General features: G+C 41.5%; 1 protein-coding gene and 2 pseudogenes across 1 annotated transcript in view; 2 read left to right on the top strand and 1 right to left on the bottom strand.

The window, feature by feature from the left end:
* Window positions 1–23,151, bottom strand: part of RAB11FIP3 (RAB11 family interacting protein 3) — a 77,810-nt gene that overhangs the window by 33,652 nt on the left and 21,007 nt on the right. Inside the window, exon 2 of the mRNA XM_011376757.2 lies at window positions 2,794–2,887. Within this exon, the coding sequence (XP_011375059.1) occupies window positions 2,794–2,887 (94 nt within the window). The remainder of the gene's footprint in view (window positions 1–2,793; window positions 2,888–23,151) is intronic.
* LOC105303364 lies at window positions 4,176–4,579 on the top strand (annotated as a pseudogene).
* On the top strand, window positions 7,534–7,937 carry LOC105303363 (annotated as a pseudogene).

The following is a 23,151-nucleotide window of genomic DNA, read 5'->3' as shown; positions in this document are numbered from 1 at the left end:
AGGAAGGACTTTCCCAAGATGAGCTGACCTGGAGACTCAGAACATCAGAGGGCTGGCCCCCGATATAGAAGGAAGTGGAGCTACAGTGCTGGACAAACAGCACGTAGAGGGCCGGGTGCCTGGGGTGTGGGGAGGAAACAGGTGTAGCAAGCCAGGTGAGCCAGGAGAGGTCCAAATGAGGGAGAAGGCTAGAGCGAGCTCTGGATGGAGACCAAAAAGCCCTGGCCAGCTCCTCTCAGGCAGAGAAAGAGAGCCCAAAATCCCTCCCAGGGCCTTGCCTTGGGCTCCTTTCTGCCAAGCCCTGGGAATGACAGAGGGCACCCCAGCTGCAATGGGAATAGCTCAGGCAAAGGCAAGGAAGAGAGAGGAAGGGTGAGCAGAGGCCCTATCTCAGTGCATCAAGGTGGATGATTAACCATTAAGGAAAGATCAGGACTCCAGAAAACAGGCTGTTCTCAGATGATCCTTTCTCTCACTGGACTGATAAATATCTAGCACTTCTTAAGTCACTAAACTTCAAGATACATGAAACCCACGAGACAGCTACAAGGGTCAGCAGCCAACAAACCCCTCCTGCTTGACGGATAGAGAATCGGCCTCTGTAAAGGCAGCTCATCTCTCTCAACAGGCAGGTCAATGACCAGAGACTTTTATTATAGTGGACTGGGTCACGCCTTCCTGGGTCATCAGTTTTCTGGAAGCATGCGCTGACTCGCAGGTCATGGCCTCCCCAGAACTCTGACAGGAGAGCTTGTTCCATTTCGCACTAATCATGGCCCAACAGAACAGCTACCAGTCTGGACTTTGGCTCAGAGAGGGCCTCAGAGCCACACAGACACTCCCAGCATTATTTCTCACTGGCCACTGCCCTGGGCTCCTTCCTGCCTAATCCCACGGGCCCAACTGCCATTGCTGCTCCAGCCTTGACACTTGAGAGGCATCTGGGCTTCTCAACCACCTAAACTCAAACTCGAGGAAGCCAGTTTCATCCCCCAGCTGGAAAGTGCAGAGATCACCAGGGGCATGTCCAAGGCTTAGAGCTCCAATTGGCCCCTTTAATTTTCATCCCAGGGAACACGTTGATTCTGTGTGCCCTGTCAGTAAGGTCATGTAGATTGGCCCCCACCCACCTCACTGACAGCAGCAGCACCTCCCCTGCTGTTCCCTCCCTCACTGCATGCTCTGTAAGCCCAAGGACCCTGGCTGCTGGTTCACCATGGGGGTCCCCTGGCTGTGCTGTTGGTCGTGTGTGTGGACTGACTAGGTGAAAGAACAAACAGTAACATACAGGACTCCATACACAGAATGCTACCCAAAGCCATCTGGGACTTGGTGCTTTAGGAAACCCAGCCCCTATGTGACACTGTTGGGCAATAATTTTGGGGACAGACAAGACAGGTGATTCTACTAAGAACTGCTGATAAGATCTCAAGTCCAAGGGCATCCCTTGACCTGGCCAGTGTGATGACCAAAAGCCCTGCCAAGTCTGTTTATGCTCTTCTTTCTCCAGCAAGGAGCAGGAAGGAGGGGAAAAGCCTGTGACTGGTGACTTCTCACCACTGTCGCCCCCACACCACCTGGCCGAAGATGGGTAATAAGAAGAAAAGGTCTACTCAGAACTTCAGAGTTTCATTTGAGGAGGACAGTATATGGGCAACTGGTGAGAGTAAAATGGTACCACCACTTGGAAGAACATCTGGCAGTTTTGTAATAAACTAAGCTCACGTGCACATGACCAGCCACCCCACTCATTGCCAGGTACAGGCCCCAAAGACATGAAAACATATATCTACACAGACTTGCACACAAATGTCACTGGAAGCTTTATTCACAATAGCCCCAAACTGGAAATACTCTAGCCCAAAACAAGTGTCCACCCCTGGGGAATGGATGAACGACATGTGGTATAAGCATACGATGGAACACTATTCCACAAGAGAAAACAGACTCCTGATACTTGAAACAATACAGATGAATCTCAAAAATATCACATGAAGGGAGAAGGCAGACACAGAACACATACTGATGATTTTATTTACGTGAAGTCCATGAGAGGCAAAACTAATCTATGGTGACAAAAATCAGCAAAGAAGGTGCTGACAAGAGGGAGGGTGTTACTGGAAGGCCATGAGGGAACTGTCTGCAGTGATGCTAATACTCTTGATAGGGATTTGTATTACCAGGCATAAGAATTTGTCAAAATTCACAAAATGGCACACTTAAGATTTGTGCATTTCACTGTAGGTAAATTTTTACTCAGAAAAGGACTGCAAACAAATACTGAACTCTACATAATTATTGATACATGTGCTGAAGTGTTTAGGGTGAAGTGCATGGAAGTATACTGATTTGAAATGCATCCCATTAGAAAAAAAGAGAATGAACTGTTGGATAGACAGGAGGATGGAAAGATAATGCAGATACAATAAAATGCTGCCTATGGAATACAGATGACACAGAAATACATATGGTGTCACTGTGTAAATCTCTCAGTATTTTTGTATGTTTGAAAGTTTTCATTGAAACCCCTTTGGAGAAAGTGACAGTAGCTTTCTAACATTATGGATAAGCAGTTGGGAAGACAGGGTGTGTGAGGAGTAAAGAATAACAAAGGAGAGAGAGCATCCTGAAACCAGGGGCATTTTATGGGCTTCGAAGAGAAGGGAAGATATTAAGCAAAAGGAGTCTGAGGAGTGAGGGTAATTAAAAAGGAGTGGTTGAGGGAGAGGGAAGACCGGTGGTGGAGCGGAGGAAGGGATGAGGCAACAGAAGCACACAGCAGGAATGACTGACCTCCATTTCTGATCGCCGTGATCCCTTGGTAGAAGTCTTCAAAACTGATCACGCCAAGCCCACTGGGATCCAAGTATTTCGTTAAGTCCTTCACCTGCAATTGCCAAGTGAGAATATGTTACCTAAGCCTTTACAAAATTGGAGGGGGATGTATCATGCACTTGACCTTTTCACCACATTCAGGGAAGCAGCCCACTTGCAAGGTGTGGTATGAAAGTAAGAGCCATCGATTCCTCTGATCCAAAGACCACCGACAACTCTGGTCAGAGAACAGGAGGTATCCTGGGAAGAAGATGTCAATGGCACCTGGGACCATGAGTCATGGAATAAGATCTTGCTCTCAAATGTCAACAGTCAAGCTTATTAAGTGGAAAGAGCATCAGTGCTGACATTTTAGGTATTATTCTAGACAGTATCTAAACTATTACACACAGCACAGACCCACACATCCATTCTGACAGCTGTGCAGAATCCTTAGTAAAAATAACTTAGGCAAGTAGACACTGGGTATCAAAAATCATAAAAAGTAAATATGATAATTCACATATGAATGTCACAGAGAATAAAACTCTTCAGAAAAAAGATGCATATATATTTCCAAGTATAAACTGGATTTCATGAAATTTTTAAAACTTTTGTACTTCAAAAGATATTAGTAAAACTAAAAGACAAGATATACTGGGAGAAAATATTTATAAATCATATATCTGATAAAGAACTTGTATCTAGAATGTATAAAGAAATCTCATAATTCACCAAGATGAAAACACAATTTTTTTAATGGGCAAAAGATTTAAACAGTTATTTCATCAAACAAGATATATAAATGGCTGATAAGCACATGAAAAGATGCTCAAGACCATGAGTCCTTAGGAAAATGAAAATTAAAACCACAATGAGAACAGATACATCACTCACTAAAACGGCTGTAATCAAAACCGTCAATAACAGTTGACGAGGATGTGGGAAAACTGGAACCTCATACATTGCTAGGAGGAATGTAAACTAGTCTTGCCAATTTAGAAAATCATTTGGCAGTTTCCTGAAAAGTTAAACTTACCGTACAACACAGCAACTCCACTCCTAAGTATCTACCCAAGAGAAAGAAAACCGTGCCCAAAGGTGTATATGCAAATATTCATAACAAGCAGCATTATTCATAATAGCAAAAGAACAAATCAACACAAATGTCTATCAGCTGAGGAAAGAATGAACAAGATGTGGTCTATCTATACAATAGACTATTATTCAGCTATAAAAAGGAATTAAATACTGATACATACTACAACACAAATGAAACTCAAAAACGTTCCGCTAAGTCTCTGAGGGAGCCGTGGTTGCAGTTCCTTCCCACCTACTCCTGCTCTTGCCTCAGCCACTGCATGCACCCGCTGCTCACTCTAGCGGAGGAACAAGTAGGTCAGGAAGCCATGCAGCAGTCATAGAGGTGGGAATGAGGAAAGACATCCATGGAACCAGAGGTGGTGATTCGCAGAATTGGAATTACTCTTATCAGCTGCAAAGTAAAGTCTTTGGGGAAGGTGTGTGCGGACTTGATCAGAGGCACAAAGGAAAAGAATCTCAAAGTGAAAAGACCAGTTAGTTCGGATGCCTACCAAGACTGAGAATCACAAGAAAAACTCCCTGTGGGGAAGTTCTAAGACTTGGGATCCTTTTCAGATGAGGATCCATAAGTGAACACAGTCCTTCTGAGACTGTTAAGCAGATTTCTTCCATCAGTATTGAGCCAGGAGTCAATGCTGAAGTCATCACTGCAGATGCTTAAATCGACCTTTTTAATAAACTGACTATCAGTTGTTAAAAAAAAAAAAACATTCTAAGCAAAAAAGCCAAACATAAAAGACTATAAATTATATTCTTTCATTTACAGGAAGTTTTCAGAAAAGACAAATCTATAAAGATACAAAGCACATCAGCTGGTCGCCTTGGAATTGTGGGGCAGAAGCGGGACTGGCTGCAATCAGCATGAGGGGTCTTTCTGGGGTGTGGAAACACTATAAAACCAGCCTGTGGTGACGGCTGTGTAACTTTATATTTACTAAAATCCACTGATTTATATACACTTACAGTGGTGAATTTTATGGAATATAAATTATATTTCAACAAAGCTCTTAAAAATAACTGAATAAAGAGACAAAAAGGATTCAAGAGAGAGTGACAAATATTGAAGTAAGGCAAAGATACATTAGTATGGATAACAGAAGTCTCCGAGAAGAAAAATCAAAGCAAAGATACAGAACAAATAGTAAAACTATATTTATGAGAACTTCTCTAAAAAAAATAACTACATATTGAAAAAATACATTGGGTACCTAAGAATATCAACTCCCAACCCCAAAAGGCCTACTCTAAGACTTAATCTGGTGAATTTCTTGGACTTCAAAGGAAAAGAGAAAAATTCTTTGAATAGCTATGCAAAAATCAAGTGACTTTGTAAAACAAAATTAGATTATCATTAAACTTTTCAGCAGCAACACCAAGTAATAAGGAATATCCTAATTCCATTGTTCCAAGTGTTGAGTCTCAGGTCTTCCACATGACTGAAAAAAAGGAGAAAATGATATGAGACTGAAGATGTTAGGCAAACATCCTAGAATCCTGAATTTGAATTTTAAGTATCACTATGAGGTATCATTTATGATGTATTAAAAACAAAACAAAAACCTTCTAATTCTGTCCAATTAACAGTGAGCACCTGGAGCACCTAGGTTGTGGTATTTAAGTTCTATTTTCCATTAAAAGGAATTGGGACCCTTGGGGAAATGCCAGAAAATGTGCGAGTCGAGCCAGGAATATCTCGTTATATCTGAAAGCAAAGAAGCTATCAAAGACTTTATTAGGTCACATTGAGGAACTCAGGAGCCAACCTAAAGAGGCTCTCAATGAACTGAAACATATCAAACATGTTTCAATTCATGAAGGCATAATTACAGTAAAAAATAACTAGTCATCATTGGAGGGCACTAGTGAACCAATTTATTATTGTGAAAACTAATAAATAAAAGGAAAGAACTAAGCAGTTTGCCTTCCTTTCCTACAAACTGTTACTCGGGGCAAGCCATGGTATAGTCATGAAGGAAGCATCTAAGAAGTGTTCAAACCAGTAAACAAAGAAGGAATAATGGGATTAGAACGTCACCATCCTGCAGTTCTTGATGAAGTAACGGACATAATCAATGACCCTCAGTGCCTCCTAAGGGCACAGAAAGACATACAACCAGACACCAAATGCCTCCTGATGGAAGTGTGTGATGCTACCTAAATCAAACCTGAATCCAGCTACTAATTTACAGGAAATATAATCATCAAAGCAACATTTTTCAGGGATGAAATCAGCAAAACCTAGTCCATGAGGACCTTTAAAGAGACAAAGGGACCTGTTATTTTCAAGGCAAAAAAAAAAGTTGGAAAAGAAACCTTCATTAAGAGACTTAGGAGACACATCGACCTACTGCCTATAAGGATTTTTCTGGATCCCGATTCAAAATATTATTTTTTTAAAACCACATTTATAAGATAATTAGAAATTTGAATACTGATCTTGATACTGAATAATGACTGAATATTTGATATTAAGGAATTGCTCATTAATTTTTGTAGATGTGATAATATTTTAGTAATTTTTAAAAGCACAATGTTTTTTTTTTATATGCTTACTATATGGGCTAAGGCACATATATTAAGATTACATATATGTAACCGACTGGCCATGACTGAGAGTTGCTGAGGCTGGGAGTGGGACACTGGGGAAGCATTATACCACTCTCTCTACTTTTGTATTAGGCTTGAACTTTTCCATAATGAAAATTTTAGAGAGAGGAAGAAAGAAAACAAAAGAGAAAAAGACAAAAAGAACAAAGAAGAGCAAGCAAGAATGAGAGAAAAGATCGTGGGGAGGGAGAGGGGAAAAAAGGATAAGGCATTTAGCCAGGGAGAGCTAACCTTTGATCAAAAAAGGAGGGATAGTCCATACAGAAAACTCTGAAGAATAGGAGGGTTTTGACAAGTGAATATTTAGTGATAAGGTGTAGGCAGGGTGTTTCAAAAGTGGAGAATCAGAGCTAAGGCTATGACAGACATAAGCCCTGTCCAAGGCCAAACCCATTAATCCATGTCTTAGAGAACTTATATCCCTCCGGGTCTCCTCAGGCTGGTAGATGCTGCCATGTTTAGCTCTATGACCATCAGTTGTGGACAACATGCAACATAAAAGCCAGACTGGCACAAGACCAGCTCAAGCTGACTAATCTTAATAGCCTAGGATTCTCGAGCCAGAGACAGTATCTCCCTCTTCTCTCTGTGGGAAAACTGGAACCTCATACATTGCTAGGAGGAATGTAAACTAGTCTTGCCAATTTAGAAAATCATTTGGCAGTTTCCTGAAAAGTTAAACTTACCGTACAACACAGCAACTCCACTCTTAAGTATCTACCCAAGAGAAAGAAAAACGTGCCCAAAGGTGTATATGCAAATATTCATAACAAGCAGCATTATTCATAATAGCAAAAGAGCAAATCAACACAAATGTCTATCAGCTGAGGAAAGAATGAACAAGATGTGGTCTATCTATACAATAGACTATTATTCAGCTATAAAAAGGAATTAAATACTGATACATACTACAACACAAATGAAACTCAAAAACGTTCCGCTAAGTCTCTGAGGGAGCCGTGGTTGCAGTTCCTTCCCACCTACTCCTGCTCTTGCCTCAGCCACTGCATGCACCCGCTGCTCACTCTAGCGGAGGAACAAGTAGGTCAGGAAGCCATGCAGCAGTCATAGAGGTGGGAATGAGGAAAGACATCCATGGAACCAGAGGTGGTGATTCGCAGAATTGGAATTACTCTTATCAGCTGCAAAGTAAAGTCTTTGGGGAAGGTGTGTGCTGACTTGATCAGAGGCACAAAGGAAAAGAATCTCAAAGTGAAAAGACCAGTTAGTTCGGATGCCTACCAAGACTGAGAATCACAAGAAAAACTCCCTGTGGGGAAGTTCTAAGACTTGGGATCCTTTTCAGATGAGGATCCATAAGTGAACACAGTCCTTCTGAGACTGTTAAGCAGATTTCTTCCATCAGTATTGAGCCAGGAGTCAAGGCTGAAGTCATCACTGCAGATGCTTAAATCGACCTTTTTAATAAACTATCAGTTGTTAAAAAAAAAAAAAACATTCTAAGCAAAAAAGCCAAATATAAAAGACTATAAATTATATTCTTTCATTTACAGGAAGTTTTCAGAAAAGACAAATCTATAAAGATACAAAGCACATCAGCTGGTCGCCTTGGAATTGTGGGGCAGAAGCGGGACTGGCTGCAATCAGCATGAGGGGTCTTTCTGGAGTGTGGAAACACTATAAAACCAGCCTGTGGTGACGGCTGTGTAACTTTATATTTACTAAAATCCACTGATTTATACACTTACAGTGGTGAATTTTATGGAATATAAATTATATTTCAACAAAGCTCTTAAAAATAACTGAATAAAGAGACAAAAAGGATTCAAGAGAGAGTGACAAATATTGAAGTAAGGCAAAGATACATTAGTATGGATAACAGAAGTCTCCGAGAAGAAAAATCAAAGCAAAGATACAGAACAAATAGTAAAACTATATTTATGAGAACTTCTCTAAAAAAAATAACTACATATTGAAAAAATACATTGGGTACCTAAGAATATCAACTCCCAACCCCAAAAGGCCTACTCTAAGACTTAATCTGGTGAATTTCTTGGACTTCAAAGGAAAAGAGAAAAATTCTTTGAATAGCTATGCAAAAATCAAGTGACTTTGTAAAACAAAATTAGATTATCATTAAACTTTTCAGCAGCAACACCAAGTAATAAGGAATATCCTAATTCCATTGTTCCAAGTGTTGAGTCTCAGGTCTTCCACATGACTGAAAAAAAGGAGAAAATGATATGAGACTGAAGATGTTAGGCAAACATCCTAGAATCCTGAATTTGAATTTTAAGTATCACTATGAGGTATCATTTATGATGTATTAAAAACAAAACAAAAACCTTCTAATTCTGTCCAATTAACAGTGAGCACCTGGAGCACCTAGGTTGTGGTATTTAAGTTCTATTTTCCATTAAAAGGAATTGGGACCCTTGGGGAAATGCCAGAAAATGTGCGAGTCGAGCCAGGAATATCTCGTTATATCTGAAAGCAAAGAAGCTATCAAAGACTTTATTAGGTCACATTGAGGAACTCAGGAGCCAACCTAAAGAGGCTCTCAATGAACTGAAACATATCAAACATGTTTCAATTCATGAAGGCATAATTACAGTAAAAAATAACTAGTCATCATTGGAGGGCACTAGTGAACCAATTTATTATTGTGAAAACTAATAAATAAAAGGAAAGAACTAAGCAGTTTGCCTTCCTTTCCTACAAACTGTTACTCGGGGCAAGCCATGGTATAGTCATGAAGGAAGCATCTAAGAAGTGTTCAAACCAGTAAACAAAGAAGGAATAATGGGATTAGAACGTCACCATCCTGCAGTTCTTGATGAAGTAACGGACATAATCAATGACCCTCAGTGCCTCCTAAGGGCACAGAAAGACATACAACCAGACACCAAATGCCTCCTGATGGAAGTGTGTGATGCTACCTAAATCAAACCTGAATCCAGCTACTAATTTACAGGAAATATAATGATCAAAGCAACATTTTTCAGGGATGAAATCAGCAAAACCTAGTCCATGAGGACCTTTAAAGAGACAAAAGGACCTGTTATTTTCAAGGCAAAAAAAAAAAGTTGGAAAAGAAACCTTCATTAAGAGACTTAGGAGACACATCGACCTACTGCCTATAAGGATTTTTCTGGATCCCGATTCAAAATATTATTTTTTTAAAACCACATTTATAAGATAATTAGAAATTTGAATACTGATCTTGATACTGAATAATGACTGAATATTTGATATTAAGGAATTGCTCATTAATTTTTGTAGATGTGATAATATTTTAGTAATTTTTGAAAGCACAATGGTTTTTTTTGATATGCTTACTATATGGGCTAAGGCACATATATTAAGATTACATATATGTAACCGACTGGCCATGACTGAGAGTTGCTGAGGCTGGGAGTGGGACACTGGGGAAGCATTATACTACTCTCTCTACTTTTGTATTAGGCTTGAACTTTTCCATAATGAAAATTTTAGAGAGAGGAAGAAAGAAAACAAAAGAGAAAAAGACAAAAAGAACAAAGAAGAGCAAGCAAGAATGAGAGAAAAGATCGTGGGGAGGGAGAGGGGAAAAAAGGATAAGGCATTTAGCCAGGGAGAGCTAACCTTTGATCAAAAAAGGAGGGATAGTCCATACAGAAAACTCTGAAGAATAGGAGGGTTTTGACAAGTGAATATTTAGTGATAAGGTGTAGGCAGGGTGTTTCAAAAGTGGAGAATCAGAGCTAAGGCTATGACAGACATAAGCCCTGTCCAAGGCCAAACCCATTAATCCATGTCTTAGAGAACTTATATCCCTCCGGGTCTCCTCAGGCTGATAGATGCTGCCATGTTTAGCTCTATGACCATCAGTTGTGGACAACATGCAACATAAAAGCCAGACTGGCACAAGACCAGCTCAAGCTGACTGATCTTAATAGCCTAGGATTCTCGAGCCAGAGACAGTATCTCCCTCTTCTCTCTCCACAAGAGGAAGAAGATGGCAGCCTCCATCCCAGGGCCTTGAGTGTTTAAGACACTGAGCTCAAAAGTCCACCCATCAGCTGATTTCTTGAAATAACTAAATGCTTCCCTCCTTATCTCACAAAAGCCTTCATTCCTAAAGCACATGATGTCTAGTGAGAAACCTCCTGGGTACCTAAAGAATCATTTAACCAGTCAACCATACTGGCCAATCTGTCTTTAAGAGTCCTAAGAATTTGGACAGTGAAGCTACTAATTGAACACAAAGTACCAAGTTGTTCACTCTGAAATATTAACCCAATGCTTTTGAAACAAATAATTAACTGGCAGTAGACCTTTTTATATGCTATCATGTTAGAACGAGCAAGGATGAATCAAAGTATTTATATTTTAAGGTCCACTTTAACCATATTTTCTTTGGAGAATAAATCAACTTCCATGCAGCCGATGATTTGGGAATGGTTCTAACAATCCAAGCCCAAAGTTCTCCATTCACAGGCTTTCAGAAAAAAAAAAAAAAAAAAAGCAGTAAGGTTGAAAAATAAGAAACTGCTCTTTCATGGAAAATTAGCAGAGCCAGAAAAATCTAAGCCAAGAGATGTACACCAGAGCATTCAAAGCAAGCCAGCACCCTCTCCAGCAATCATGCAGCAAGTTACAGAAACACTATGGGAGAAAAATCCACTTTGCAACCACTTATAGATGAATGGACAGAGCTGGCTCCTGCAGGATTATTCTAATACGAGAAATTTACTAACAAATTATATTGTTTCTGCTATAGATGTGGAGATACAACCTTGAAGAGAAGAAAGCAGAAAAAGTTCTCTAACCACAATTAACTCCAACTATAGAAGTATGACTCATGAAAATCATATTGAAAACACAGCACTTCACAGTAGAAATGACCATTTCTGAACCTTGTGACAATCACACTTGAATTACAACTTTTTCAACAAAGCCTATCTTATCAGAAGCCATAGTGATACTATCAAGCACCTCAACCTAACTAACATTTACAGAACACTCTAGCCAACGAAAGAATACACATTCCTTTCAAGCAGGTGCACGCAAAATATTTACCAAGACAGACTATATTCTGGACCATAAAATAAGTTTCAATAGATTTAAAAGGATTCAAGTCAATATCAACAGCCATTAGGGAAATGCAAATTAAAATGATAATAAGGTACATATCTATTTGAATAGCTAAAATTAAAGAGATGGGCCATATCGTGTACACCAAGTGTTAAGAGGATGTGGAGAAACTGGAATTCTTATACACTGCTGTTGAGAATGTAAGATTATACAATCACTTTGTAAAACTGTTTGGAAATTCCTTAAAGGGTTAACCATGTACCTAACACATGATCCAGTCATTTCGCTACTAGGTATTCTTCACCCAAGAGAAATGAAAGCATATGTCCATATAAAGATTTGTACATGAATAATCATAGAAACTTTATTTCTAATAGCCAAAAAATGAAAATGAAAACAACCCAAATGTCCATCAACGAACGAATGCATAAACAAATTGTGGTATTCCACAGGGGGGCGGGGGGCGGGGGGAGCAGCAGCAGCCAAGGTGATAATAAGCAAAATGTTCCTAGGGGCTTTCTTAGCTATTTATAAATGTCACACCAGATGTGTGGGTAGGCAGGAGTGAAAAGGGAAAGAAGCAACTCTCAAAAGCCTGATTACAGGTTATTTCTGAATGGACACACTGAGGCCTGCAGCTTGCCTACCTCATGGCACCTGCACTTCTTTGTAAGTGCATCTGTAAAGCAGCTAAACAAATATACACCAGGTTTTCTCTGTTGCTTCTGAGGAGTCTGAGCTGCACCAACCTGTGCACACTCAGGGCACCTATGTGAAGGGACCAGCCAATGCCCAGGGGCATCTAGAGCTCTCTGGCACAGACAGCTCCACTTGGCTTTGTTCTTGGAGGTGTGTCCTGGCCAGCACAAACACTCACGATGCCATTTCCAACTTTCCTTACTTAGATTTCAGGGAGAATCAAAAACTAAGTCATTTTGATAAATCTAGAAAATACTAAATGTCATATAATTTCCAAAGTTATAAATAGGAGACAGGAAGGACACCTATGTTGTTTTTTACTGACACCTTTGGAAATAAGCCTGGAGTATTTTAAATAGACAGCTATGATTTTCAGTATAAGTTTAAGGTCATGGTTTCTCCTGGGGGGGGGGTGGGCAGGGAAGAAGAGAGAGGTAAGGAAAAGGGGTGGAAGAAGCTATGACCACATCTGTACTGTTATTTCTTACAAGTAGATATGCACTTAAGTGGGGGATTTTGCTGGTCAGTTCATTTTAATGAAGATAACTGAAAGATTCTCGGGAATATAAGGATGTTTGTTTGATAGTGACAAGCTTAATATAAAACCTTAAATAGCTGTGTGCTTGCCAGAGTGTGCACTGTTTTGAAGAAAGAAAGAAAAGGAAGAACAAGGACAGAAGGACGAAGAAGCAGGAGGAGAGGAGGGGAGGCGGGGAAAAAAGGAGGAAATGCCACAACTTTGTTCTCAGGCCTTTGAAAGCTAGACACAAATGATGACTCAAGCTTCCTACTAAGCCGTGGTGATTTTATATCTGTAACTGACTCTAGAGAACCACCGAATAAGAGCTTCCTGTGTATTACACTTCCCAAGCTTGCAGCAAAGTGTCACACCAGGGCTCCAGGACCTGGGACAGCGCCAGAGTTTTGTTTTGTTTTGTTTTGTTTTGTTTTGTTTTTAACCCCTAGTAGGTCTGCTTCACACCAACTACTATGGCTAATAACTTTTTCAGGGGTTATGCTTGGCAATTTATGCTTAAAGACCCTGTTCAGAGATCCCTCTAGATGAGTAGAAACATTTACATTTTAAAAAATTAGTCAGCTGTGTGGACACAAAATGAAAGCTCACTGTCTCCCTAAACACCTTAACTCCTCTGGAATTACTGGGTCTTGCTGGGGAAAAATGAAGTAATTCGATTAAATCTTAAAATACAAGGTATGTTTAGTTCTAAACTTAAATTTGAAAATAAGACAGTAACTAGAGTTTCCCAACACTGAAAGTGCTCATTTAGAGCTCAGTTTTTCTGCTTGAAGTATAAAAATAGCTTCCTATATCATCTGTGATGATAAACTGATTAACTGGCCCTGGTTTAGGGAATAGGGCTTAGAAAATTCTAGAATAAAAGCATAATGCTGGTCTTACATGGAAAAGGTGATTCCACATGTTCCCCAGGAGGCATGTATCACATTCAGGAATCCAATTTAGTCTTTCAGAACTAGTTGTTGCAATGTCACCAGCTGTGCCCTCCATCGCCGGAAGGAGTCTGCTCACCACCCAGCTGTAAGCAGTGCCTGGAGAGCTCTTCTTGATGTGCTTTGGACAGGGATGTGGGTTGTCTCCAGTACCAGAAGCTGCTCTTTCCCTACATCTGTTGTCACTGGGGTTTTGGCAGATTGCTGCTCTCCAACAAGTCCAACACCCACTCTGAAGATCTCCTTGATGCAGGAGGGATGGGGTGGGTGGCAGAGAGGCCAAGGTCTGGGACAGTTCTGACTCTATTATTTCTGTTAACAGTTTTATGGCGATATAATTCATATACCACACAATTCACCCATTTAAAGGGTACAATTCAGTGGATTTTAGTATATTCACAGAGCTGTCTTCATGTTCTTTTAAAGACAAAATCTTAAAATGCATATGAGAACACTTAGAAAAAGTCAACTGGACACATTCAAGCTTTATGCAAACGTGCTGAGGAAACGAACCAGAATTTATAGAAGGTACCAAAGAACACATTCGACACTTATATAACCATATTGATCACAGGAAACAGTGGCCCATTGGGAAGCAAAAGCCCCTCCTGCTTGTTCCTGCATTTCAGGTCTGGGTGTTGGGGAGAGCCAGGGGAGCCAGATAAGGGAAGGGGAACAGCTCTTAGGAAGAGGCACTACTGGCTCTGTGGCCCCCCTGCAAAGGCCTATGAAAATGTCCCCTCTGTGGCTCTTCCCTGGAATGCTAACCAACTGGACAATGAAGTATTCAGCTCACAGAACTCCGCCCCAGGCTGTGTGAAGGTGGCTGCCCTCCAGCCTATCTCAATGACCTCTCTGCACACAACAGAGAACTAGAGGCTTCGTTCTTTATGGGGACTTCCTTTGACTCCTGGCCCAGTCTAGACCCCTGTGAGTAAGTAAAGGAGGGAAAAACACACTAAAAAGTTATCAAATAAAGGTACATAGTCCAAAAAGTCACAGCACTGCAAGGCTCGGAACCAAACAGCATCTTCTGCCCTTCTCACTCACCCCATCCTGCCTGGAGAAGTTCTTCTTTCTGCTCTTTAGATTTGGGTAGTTTTGGGGGTCACTGCCTCCATGTCTAAGTAGTATGCTCCTGGTGCTATTTTCTTGGCTTTTCAAATTTATATGTTGCATTTTGGCCTCCTATAGTAAAAAATGAGAATTCGGCACTCTCCCCACACCCTCCCAAGTTGGCTAGAACTTCTGCAGTGTTTACATCATTGACTACATAAATATTTTTCACCACTAAAGTACATTTAAACTATAGCACTGGCTTTCTTATATAATTTTTTCCTATACTTAGCAATTTCCTTGCTTTTCATTGCCTGAATTTTCTGCACGTCTATTGCTCTAACATCTCTGCAGGCTTACACGCCTCCTTCAGACCATTTCCACTGACCAGGCCTCTAGGGTATCATGCCTTGCTGCGCCCCTGCGTTCCCTCCTCCATGCTGGCAGCCTTGCACCTTCCTAGCTTGGTGCTCCTTCCTGAGGAAGGGTGTGTGGTATGCACATTACAAGTGTTCTCGTCTGAAGAACCAGCACTGCTCCCTCCCCTGACAGGTGCCTGTATACACGGTTGGTTGTGGGTTGGAAATTGGAAATGAGCACCATGGCATTGGGAAGGCCGCTGCCCCAGCTCCATCTCACTCCTGCTGGTGCCTTAGAGTCTGATAGCGCCCTGTTCTGAGGCTGGGTGTGGGGCCTGTTTTAATCTCTGGAAGCTGCTGGAAACCTCTTCTCCATCAGGAGGATGCTATGGGTACTGGGCTGTGTTTGAGCTGTGTTTGCTGGGAGGTACTTTCTCCTTGCTGTTCTGAGCACCAGCAGAGCCCTTGCAATTGGAGACACAGCGCTTGGGTTCTGGAAGTTTCTAAAGGATCCTTTGATAATGTCCCTGTACCCCTCCATCCCCAGCAGGGCTGTCAGTCAGGCACTATACCTTGTTAGTCTCCTACTTTATCTTATCTCCTATTTTTTCTGCCCTTTAAAAAACTTTCTGGGATATATTCTTGACTTGATCTTCCAACCCTTCAACGAGATGCCTTTATTTCATTTTTAATTTCTGAGGGAGCTTTCTAGTTCTCTGAATGTGATGTCTTCTTTAATCTGACAATGTAAATCAAGTTTTATTTTCCAAGTTTTCTTCTGCTCTCTGCACTGACTGTTCCCTTCAAGTGCCTTCTGCTTCTCTTTCTTTTCTGTTTTTAGTTTTGGTCTCTCTCCCCTCCTCTTCATCCTCCTGCCTTTCATCCCCGCCCTACTTCCACCCTTGACCTATGGATGTTGCCGTTTCCCCTTAAGAACTGGAGCTCTGAAGGCGGGGCATCTCCTCCCACATGCTCGCAGGGTGCACCCAGGGCCTGGTGCTCCCGGTGCATTTGGGGGGCTTGGTGCACCCAGGGTATAGTCCGTGGCTCCACCTGGGGCACGAACCCAGGATCTTCTGCGTGTAAAGCAGACGTGCTAACCACTATACTATGGAGCCACCCCTAGTCTCTCCCTTTCTTGTTGGAGGCTTTCTTGAAGTATCTGTGGTCCCCGAGCATCCCTTTACACTTAAAAGTGGTCACTAAAAGCTGATGAAAAGGTAGGACTACATGGTGGACTGGTTAGCTGAAAGCCTTACTGCAGGTGCTCTGGGCAGTAATCTGGCTTCTGTGTTGTCAGCTGCTCCAAGACCAGCCACTGTGGGGGCAGGATCCTGAGAAGGCTTGCAAATATGATAGAGTAGTCACACATGGCAAAAGTGATGAGCCAGTCACTCTGTGCATGTATTAACTGTAGCAGACAGCTGGCTGCAAAGAAGAAGTAAGCTGCCATGCTGTGAGAGGGCCATGAGGCTGGACCTGAGGGTGGCCACTAGGACCTGAGGGCCATTGCACACCAACCACCAACAAGAAAGCAAGAATCTTGGCCCTACAAACACAAGAAACTGAATTCTGCCAACCAGCTGGATGAGTGTGGTGGGGAATCCTGAGCTCTAGGAGAGACCCTGGGCAGAGGAGAAATGGGACAGGGTATGCCAGGCCGAAGGCACAGTCAGTCCAAAGGGCCTGAGGAGGAAGGTGCCTGTGGAACACAGGGAGCCTCAAGGAGGCTGGGTGGCTGGAGCAGAGTGAGGAGGGAGTCAGCAGTGGGAGACAAGGTCAGAGGCCCTGGGAGGGTTCTGAGTACAAGAGTCACATGACTTATCTCAAGAGTAGTTCAGTTCCCTGTTGAGAAAAGATGGAGGAAGTGAGACAGTGAGATATGGTGGTTCACACCAAGGCCTAAGAAATGGGGATTCTGGATATACTCTGATAACAGCCAGCAGGGTTTCCTGATGGATCAGATGTAGGGTGAGAGAAAGAGGTTCTGACATGAGTCACTGGGAGGATAGGATTCTATTAACTGAGATGAGGAGATTGCAGGTGGCACTCAAAGCTTCAGTCATGTGATTTTGAGCTGTCCAATTGAGCCCAGAGTTCAGGAATGGGCCAGGCTAGAGATGCGAACTTGGGGGTTATCAGCACAGAGGTCACATTTAAAGCTGTGAGTGTAGGAGAGAATGCAGGTAAAAGAGGGGTGAGAGGACTTAGGATCAGCAAAGAAGACTGGAAAAAAGACTCCAGTGGGATAAGACTAAATGAGTGTGGCATCCCAGAAGCCAGGTGGAGGAGGAGCAATCTGCTGTGTTCACTGCTGCAGCAGGTCCAGTAGTGGAACAGAACTATGAACTGGATGTAACAGCACAGGTGCCGTGACGAAGCAAAGCCTGTGTGGAGAGCATGTGTGGCTTTCCACACAGCTCCCTGACTGAGAACTAGGGTTATTTCATTGATACCTTCACTCTCTGAAGGTTTTTAATACCTATTGCTACTTTATTCTCAGAAAGGCTATGAAAGCATACTTTTTAAAATATTTTTAAAGGTGTGATAAAATACACATAATGTAAAATTTACCACTTTAACCATTTTTAGGTGTTTAGTTCAGTGGTATTAAATACATTCACAAGTTATGTGGCCATCACCACCATCCATGTCCAGAGCTTTTTTATCTTTTCCAACTGAACACTAACTCCTCGTTCCCCCTCCCCCAACCCCTGGTATCCTCTAATCTACTTCCTGTCTCTATGAGTCTGACTACTCTAAGGACCTCGCGGAAGTGGAATCATACAGTATTTGTCTTTTTATAACTTACCTTACCAAGCAGAATGTCCTTAAGGTTCATCCATGTTGCAGTATGTATCAGAATTCCTCCCTTTTTAAGGCTGAATAATAGTCCATTATATGTACACACCACATTTTCTTTATCCGTTCACCCGCCAATAGACATATGCTTCCACTTTTTGGCTATAATGAATGATGCTGCTATGAACATGGGTGTACAAACATAACAGATTACTTTTAAGAAGAAAAAATGTACAAGCGGTGTAATTATAATACAATGATATTTGGCTACCTGGGTAAATATATTACTTCTCCAAAGTATGTGTGTAAAATGGTAATGGTTTCTTCCCATTTCCAATCCTCCCTCCACAGCTACTGAAATGTTTTGAATTTATGTCTCCTCCATTTGAAACTGGTTGTTTTCCTTTCTTAGATCAAGTAAACTTTCTCTACTATATTAACCTCCTATTGCTACTATAACAAGTTACCACAAACTTTGTAGCTTAAAATAACAAATTTAGGAGGAAAAAAATGGCGCAGATGATAGAGGCTCTGTTCATCTCTCTGGCGATCAAATCAAAGTTGTATTGGAAACAAGGAGCAGCAAAAGGAAAAATCACCTGGGATCTAGATGAACAAACCATACAACTAGGGAGAAATCCGAGAAATCACCCTGCAACAAAAGAAGGTAGGACGGGGCAAGGACACGGAGCTGCCAGGTCTTGAGCGACTGAGACGGAGGCAGGGGCAGCGGCAGACGCCTCTTAAAGGGGCCGCATCAGTGACCAGATTTTTGCAGTGACGGACCTGCTCACTCTGAGCACCAGTGCCAGTTGAGCTGCACGGAGCAGGCACCAGGGACTTATAGGAAGACACTGTTGGAGTGAGGGCCAAGGGGAGACTCACTGGTATCAACTGTTTCCTGTTGAACCCTCCCCTCTACCAATGCGCCAACTCAGCATCACCATAGCCGGGACCTCATCAAACTGGATAACAGAGGTCACTCCGCCCAGAAGATTCCCTAAAACCCCGCCTCCCCCAACTCACGGCCCCACCCAAGATACATCCAGGTGTATCCTCAGTGAGTCAGGTGCTCCTTCCTGAGCAGCACCAAGACTCACACTGGAGACAGCTGGCCTCTGTTTCTGGTGTGGCCTTTTGAGGCAACTATAAGCACAGCTCTGTGGATTGCTTGCTGAATCTTAACAGGTGGCCCCGTAGGGGTAGAGGCTTGGGCTAAATGTGGCCTGCAGCTGAACCCCTCAGGACTGTGCCACTGGACACCTACTTCACAAATCCACACTAATAAGACCAGGAGACTTAGGAGCTTTGCTTAGTACATAGAAACAGACATGGAAAGGCAGCCAAAATAGGAAGACAAAGAAAGAGAAACCATATGAGAACGGAACAAAGATCCAGATATAATGGAGTCAAGTAATCTAACAGATGCTGAGTTCAAAAAACTGGTTATAAAGATGCTCAATGATCTTTTGGGAAGTGTAGATAAATTCAGTGAGAACTTCAACAAAGATAAAAAACATAAAAATGGAAATTATAAAAGGGAACCAGTCTGAAATGAAGAACACATTATATGAGATGAGAAGTATATTAAATGGAATTAAACAAAGGAATAAACAAAGTGAATAAAGAAGAGGATCAAAGGCCTTGTCTAGGAGACCGGAAAGCCAAGGACATGCAATCAGAACAGCAAGAGATAAGATGCCGAGACTATAAAAATAATTTAAGGAGAACATGAGACACTTTTAAGGGTCAAAATATCTGTCTGATTGGAGTACCTGAAGAAAATCAAGATGTTGAACAGCTGTTTGAAGCAATAATGATAAAAAACTTCCCTAACCTGGTGAAGGAAATGGACATAAAATCCCAGGAAGCTCAGAGAATTCCAAAAATCAGGGATCCAAAGAGGCCCACACCAAGACACATCATAATTGAAATGCCAAAGGTTAACTACAAAGAAAGAATATTAAAAGCAGCAAGAGAACAACAGTTACTTATAAGGGAACACCCATAAGAATGGTAGCTGATTTCTCAAAAGAAACTCTGCAGGACAGAAGGGCTTGGCAAAAAATATTCAATAAGATGAAGACCCAGGATCTACGACCAAGAATAATTCATCCAGCAAAGCTATCATTTAGAGTTGAAGGACAGATAAAGAACTTCCCAGACAAAAATAAGCTAAAGGAATTTATTACCACCAAGTCCATATTACAGGAAATGTTGGAGGGACTTCTTTAAGAAGAAAAAACATGTATCAAAAACAGGAATACAGAATGGTAACAACTACATGCCGATCAATAAATACCTCAAATGGAAAAGAATTAAGTGCTCCAACCAAAAGACAGAGTGGCTAAAAGGATAAGAAAGCAAGACCTCTACATATGAAAAGGAAGGGGATGGAAAAAGATATTGCTTTGATGGACCTACAAGGTATTTAAGTCAGACAGAGAAAGATAAACTGTATGATTTCACTTATATGTGGAATCTAAGGAATAAAAAGAACAAACTAATCAAAAACAGAAAAAAAAAAATTATTCTCTTACAGTTCTGGAGGCCAGAGTCTGAAATGAGCCTTAGGCTAAAACAAGAAGTCAGCAGGGATGGTTTCTTCTGGAGGCTCTAGGAGAGAATCTTTCCCTGATCTTCTGCCTGCTGGCATTCTTTGGCTTGTGGCCGCCAACACTCTAATCTCTGCTTCTGTCATCACATTCCCATCTCCTTTTCTGTCATCAAATCTCCCTCTGCCTGCCCTTTATAAGGACCCTTGTGATTATATTTAGGACCTACCGGGATAACCCCATCTCAAGATCCTTAATTTAATCACACCCATAGAGCCCTTCTGCAATCTAAAGTAACATTCACAGGTTCCAGGGGTTAGGACCTGAATATCATCACACTCTGGAGTGCTCTTCACAAAGATGTCTTCTGAAGGAGAAGTCTAGACACCAGCCCACAGCAGCAGAGCTCCAGTATGCAGCTGGCCTTGCGGGTGTGCCAAGCTCCTTTGCCCCACTGCATGCCTGCCCAGGTGAGCAGTACCAAGGGCCGCTATGAGAAGACAGCCTACCAAGTGTCACTCCTTAAGTTATTCTGAAAGAGACATCCTCTACCAAGGACGGCCTATCCCGCAAAGTCATCACCAGAAACAAAGCAAAACAAAGCAAACGCCCCTGCCCAAGAGTGACACCAGTGTTTTGCTTCGCTTAGACAACCAACCTCTGACATGGGCCAGAGAGGCCAAGGTAGCCGCTAAGGAAATGAAGAAATGAAAAGGCAAAAGAGCATCCTCTCCTGTAAGTCAAGGATCACCAGGAAGACCAACGCTCCCACCCCCCAATATCATTAGAGTGCAACTCCCCCACTTCCATGCTGCAGCCTCAGGACTCATCCAGAGAACACCTTTCCTTGGTAGGCTTCTAGGTATACACGTCCTAATGTTCTGTTTGCTCACCTGCTTCATGAGGCAAGAACCGGGTCTATCCCATTTACCCTTGGAAGCCTGTACCTGGCCCAGAGTGGCACAAAACACACCCCAATGAACACACAGGTGGGAAGCAATTGGTGAGTGCCTAGGAGAAGACAAGTTCTATTCTGATGCTCTCTCAGGTCTTCTGGCAGAAACTTTCTCCACACAGGGGAACCCAGTACAGGAGCCAACAGTTACCTGGACTCAGGTCTCTGATTAGCCACCTGAATAGGGACAATGCCCCTTAGGTGGAAACTATAAGCACAGCTCTAAGGGGCATTGTCTCTATTCAGGTGTCTAATCAGACCAACACTGGGGTATCAGACCAACACTGCTGAATAAAGTTAATTGTAGAACTGGTCTAATGTCTATGATTATCATAATTTTTAAAAAAATTATCAAGAAATCATTCGTTCAACAGTGAAGAACACTTTTAAGTCAGCACAAAATGAAAATTCTTCAGGCTCTCATTCTGTTCAACATCATCCTGTTTTTTTTTCTGCCTTCATTTTCTGCACTTTGCTCTTTAAAAACAGAATGTTAAACCAAAACACAGAATATTTATTCCTAATTTAATGACAAAAATTGATGGCATATACCTGAAACTTAAAAGAAAGGATGACACCACAAAAGAAAGGAACTCTACAGAAACTTATAACATTTTTAGAGCTCTACAAGACTGTAGAGCCTGTGTGCTGACCTTCAAGTCACAGATTGAGAAATAAAGGCCTTGGGCCAGGTAACACTAACACTCTGACGCTGAAGATACACATACACAAAAATACTTACTAACAACTTTTAGAGGAACTTCAGCTCAAATACACTCACAAAAAAAAGGCAAATTAAAGATACAACGATATACCATTTTTCTCGTATTAGATTGGCAATACTTTTCTAGAGGGCAATTTGGTGACCAAAAAACCTTAAAAATCCTTTAAAATCTCTATATATGTTCCCCCAGCAATCACATTTTTAAGACTTTAACTTAAGGAAATAATAACAATTGTGTAGAAACATTCAGCTACAAGAAAGTTTATAACAGTAGAAAAGTGAAAACCTAAAATACCTAAGACAAAAGATTAATCAAATAAATTCTAGTGCATTCATTCATGCGATGGAAAACTAACCATAAAAAATCATGTCGTAGAAGTAGATATACTGACATTGAGAGAAACTGACAACATATTGATTTAAAGTAGGTTAAAACTGTAATTACAACTCTGGTTTTAGTTCTCTTATATAAGTAATAATTTAAAAGTCTAGAAGGTTATAAAGATTCACAGTGCTGGAAGGAAATTTCTCCTTTTTTGCATGTCTTTATTTAAATATGCATTATCTGCCATTTTTTAAAGTTTCTTGTTATTGCTTTAACAGCAATTCCAACCAATGAGAACAGGTTCTTAATTCATTCATTATAAATGCTAAGATTCCTTCGACTAAAGGTTCTTTAGTCGAAGAGAAAGCCCAATATTCTTTTAAGTGCTGATTAGGCCTCACTAACTGGTACTTCACATGAAATTCATTATGAGGCAGGCTCCCTGAAGGGAAAGTACTTGGCAGGGAGAGGGTGGATCTTAAATAAATCACCCAGGACACTGGGCAAGATGGCATAGAGGGTAGAGGTTTTACACATCTCCTCTTGCAACTACACCAAAGTTGTCATGAAATCACAGAGCGAACAGCAAACAGAGTGGCCTGGGGTCTGGATGAACAGAGGATGTACAACTAAAGAGAGAAATA

Source organism: Pteropus vampyrus, unplaced genomic scaffold (assembly GCF_000151845.1).
Source record: "Pteropus vampyrus isolate Shadow unplaced genomic scaffold, Pvam_2.0 Scaffold303, whole genome shotgun sequence".
NCBI lineage: Eukaryota > Metazoa > Chordata > Mammalia > Chiroptera > Pteropodidae > Pteropus > Pteropus vampyrus.
Note: the sequence above shows the minus strand (reverse complement) of the source record. Positions and strands in the feature narration are given on the sequence as shown.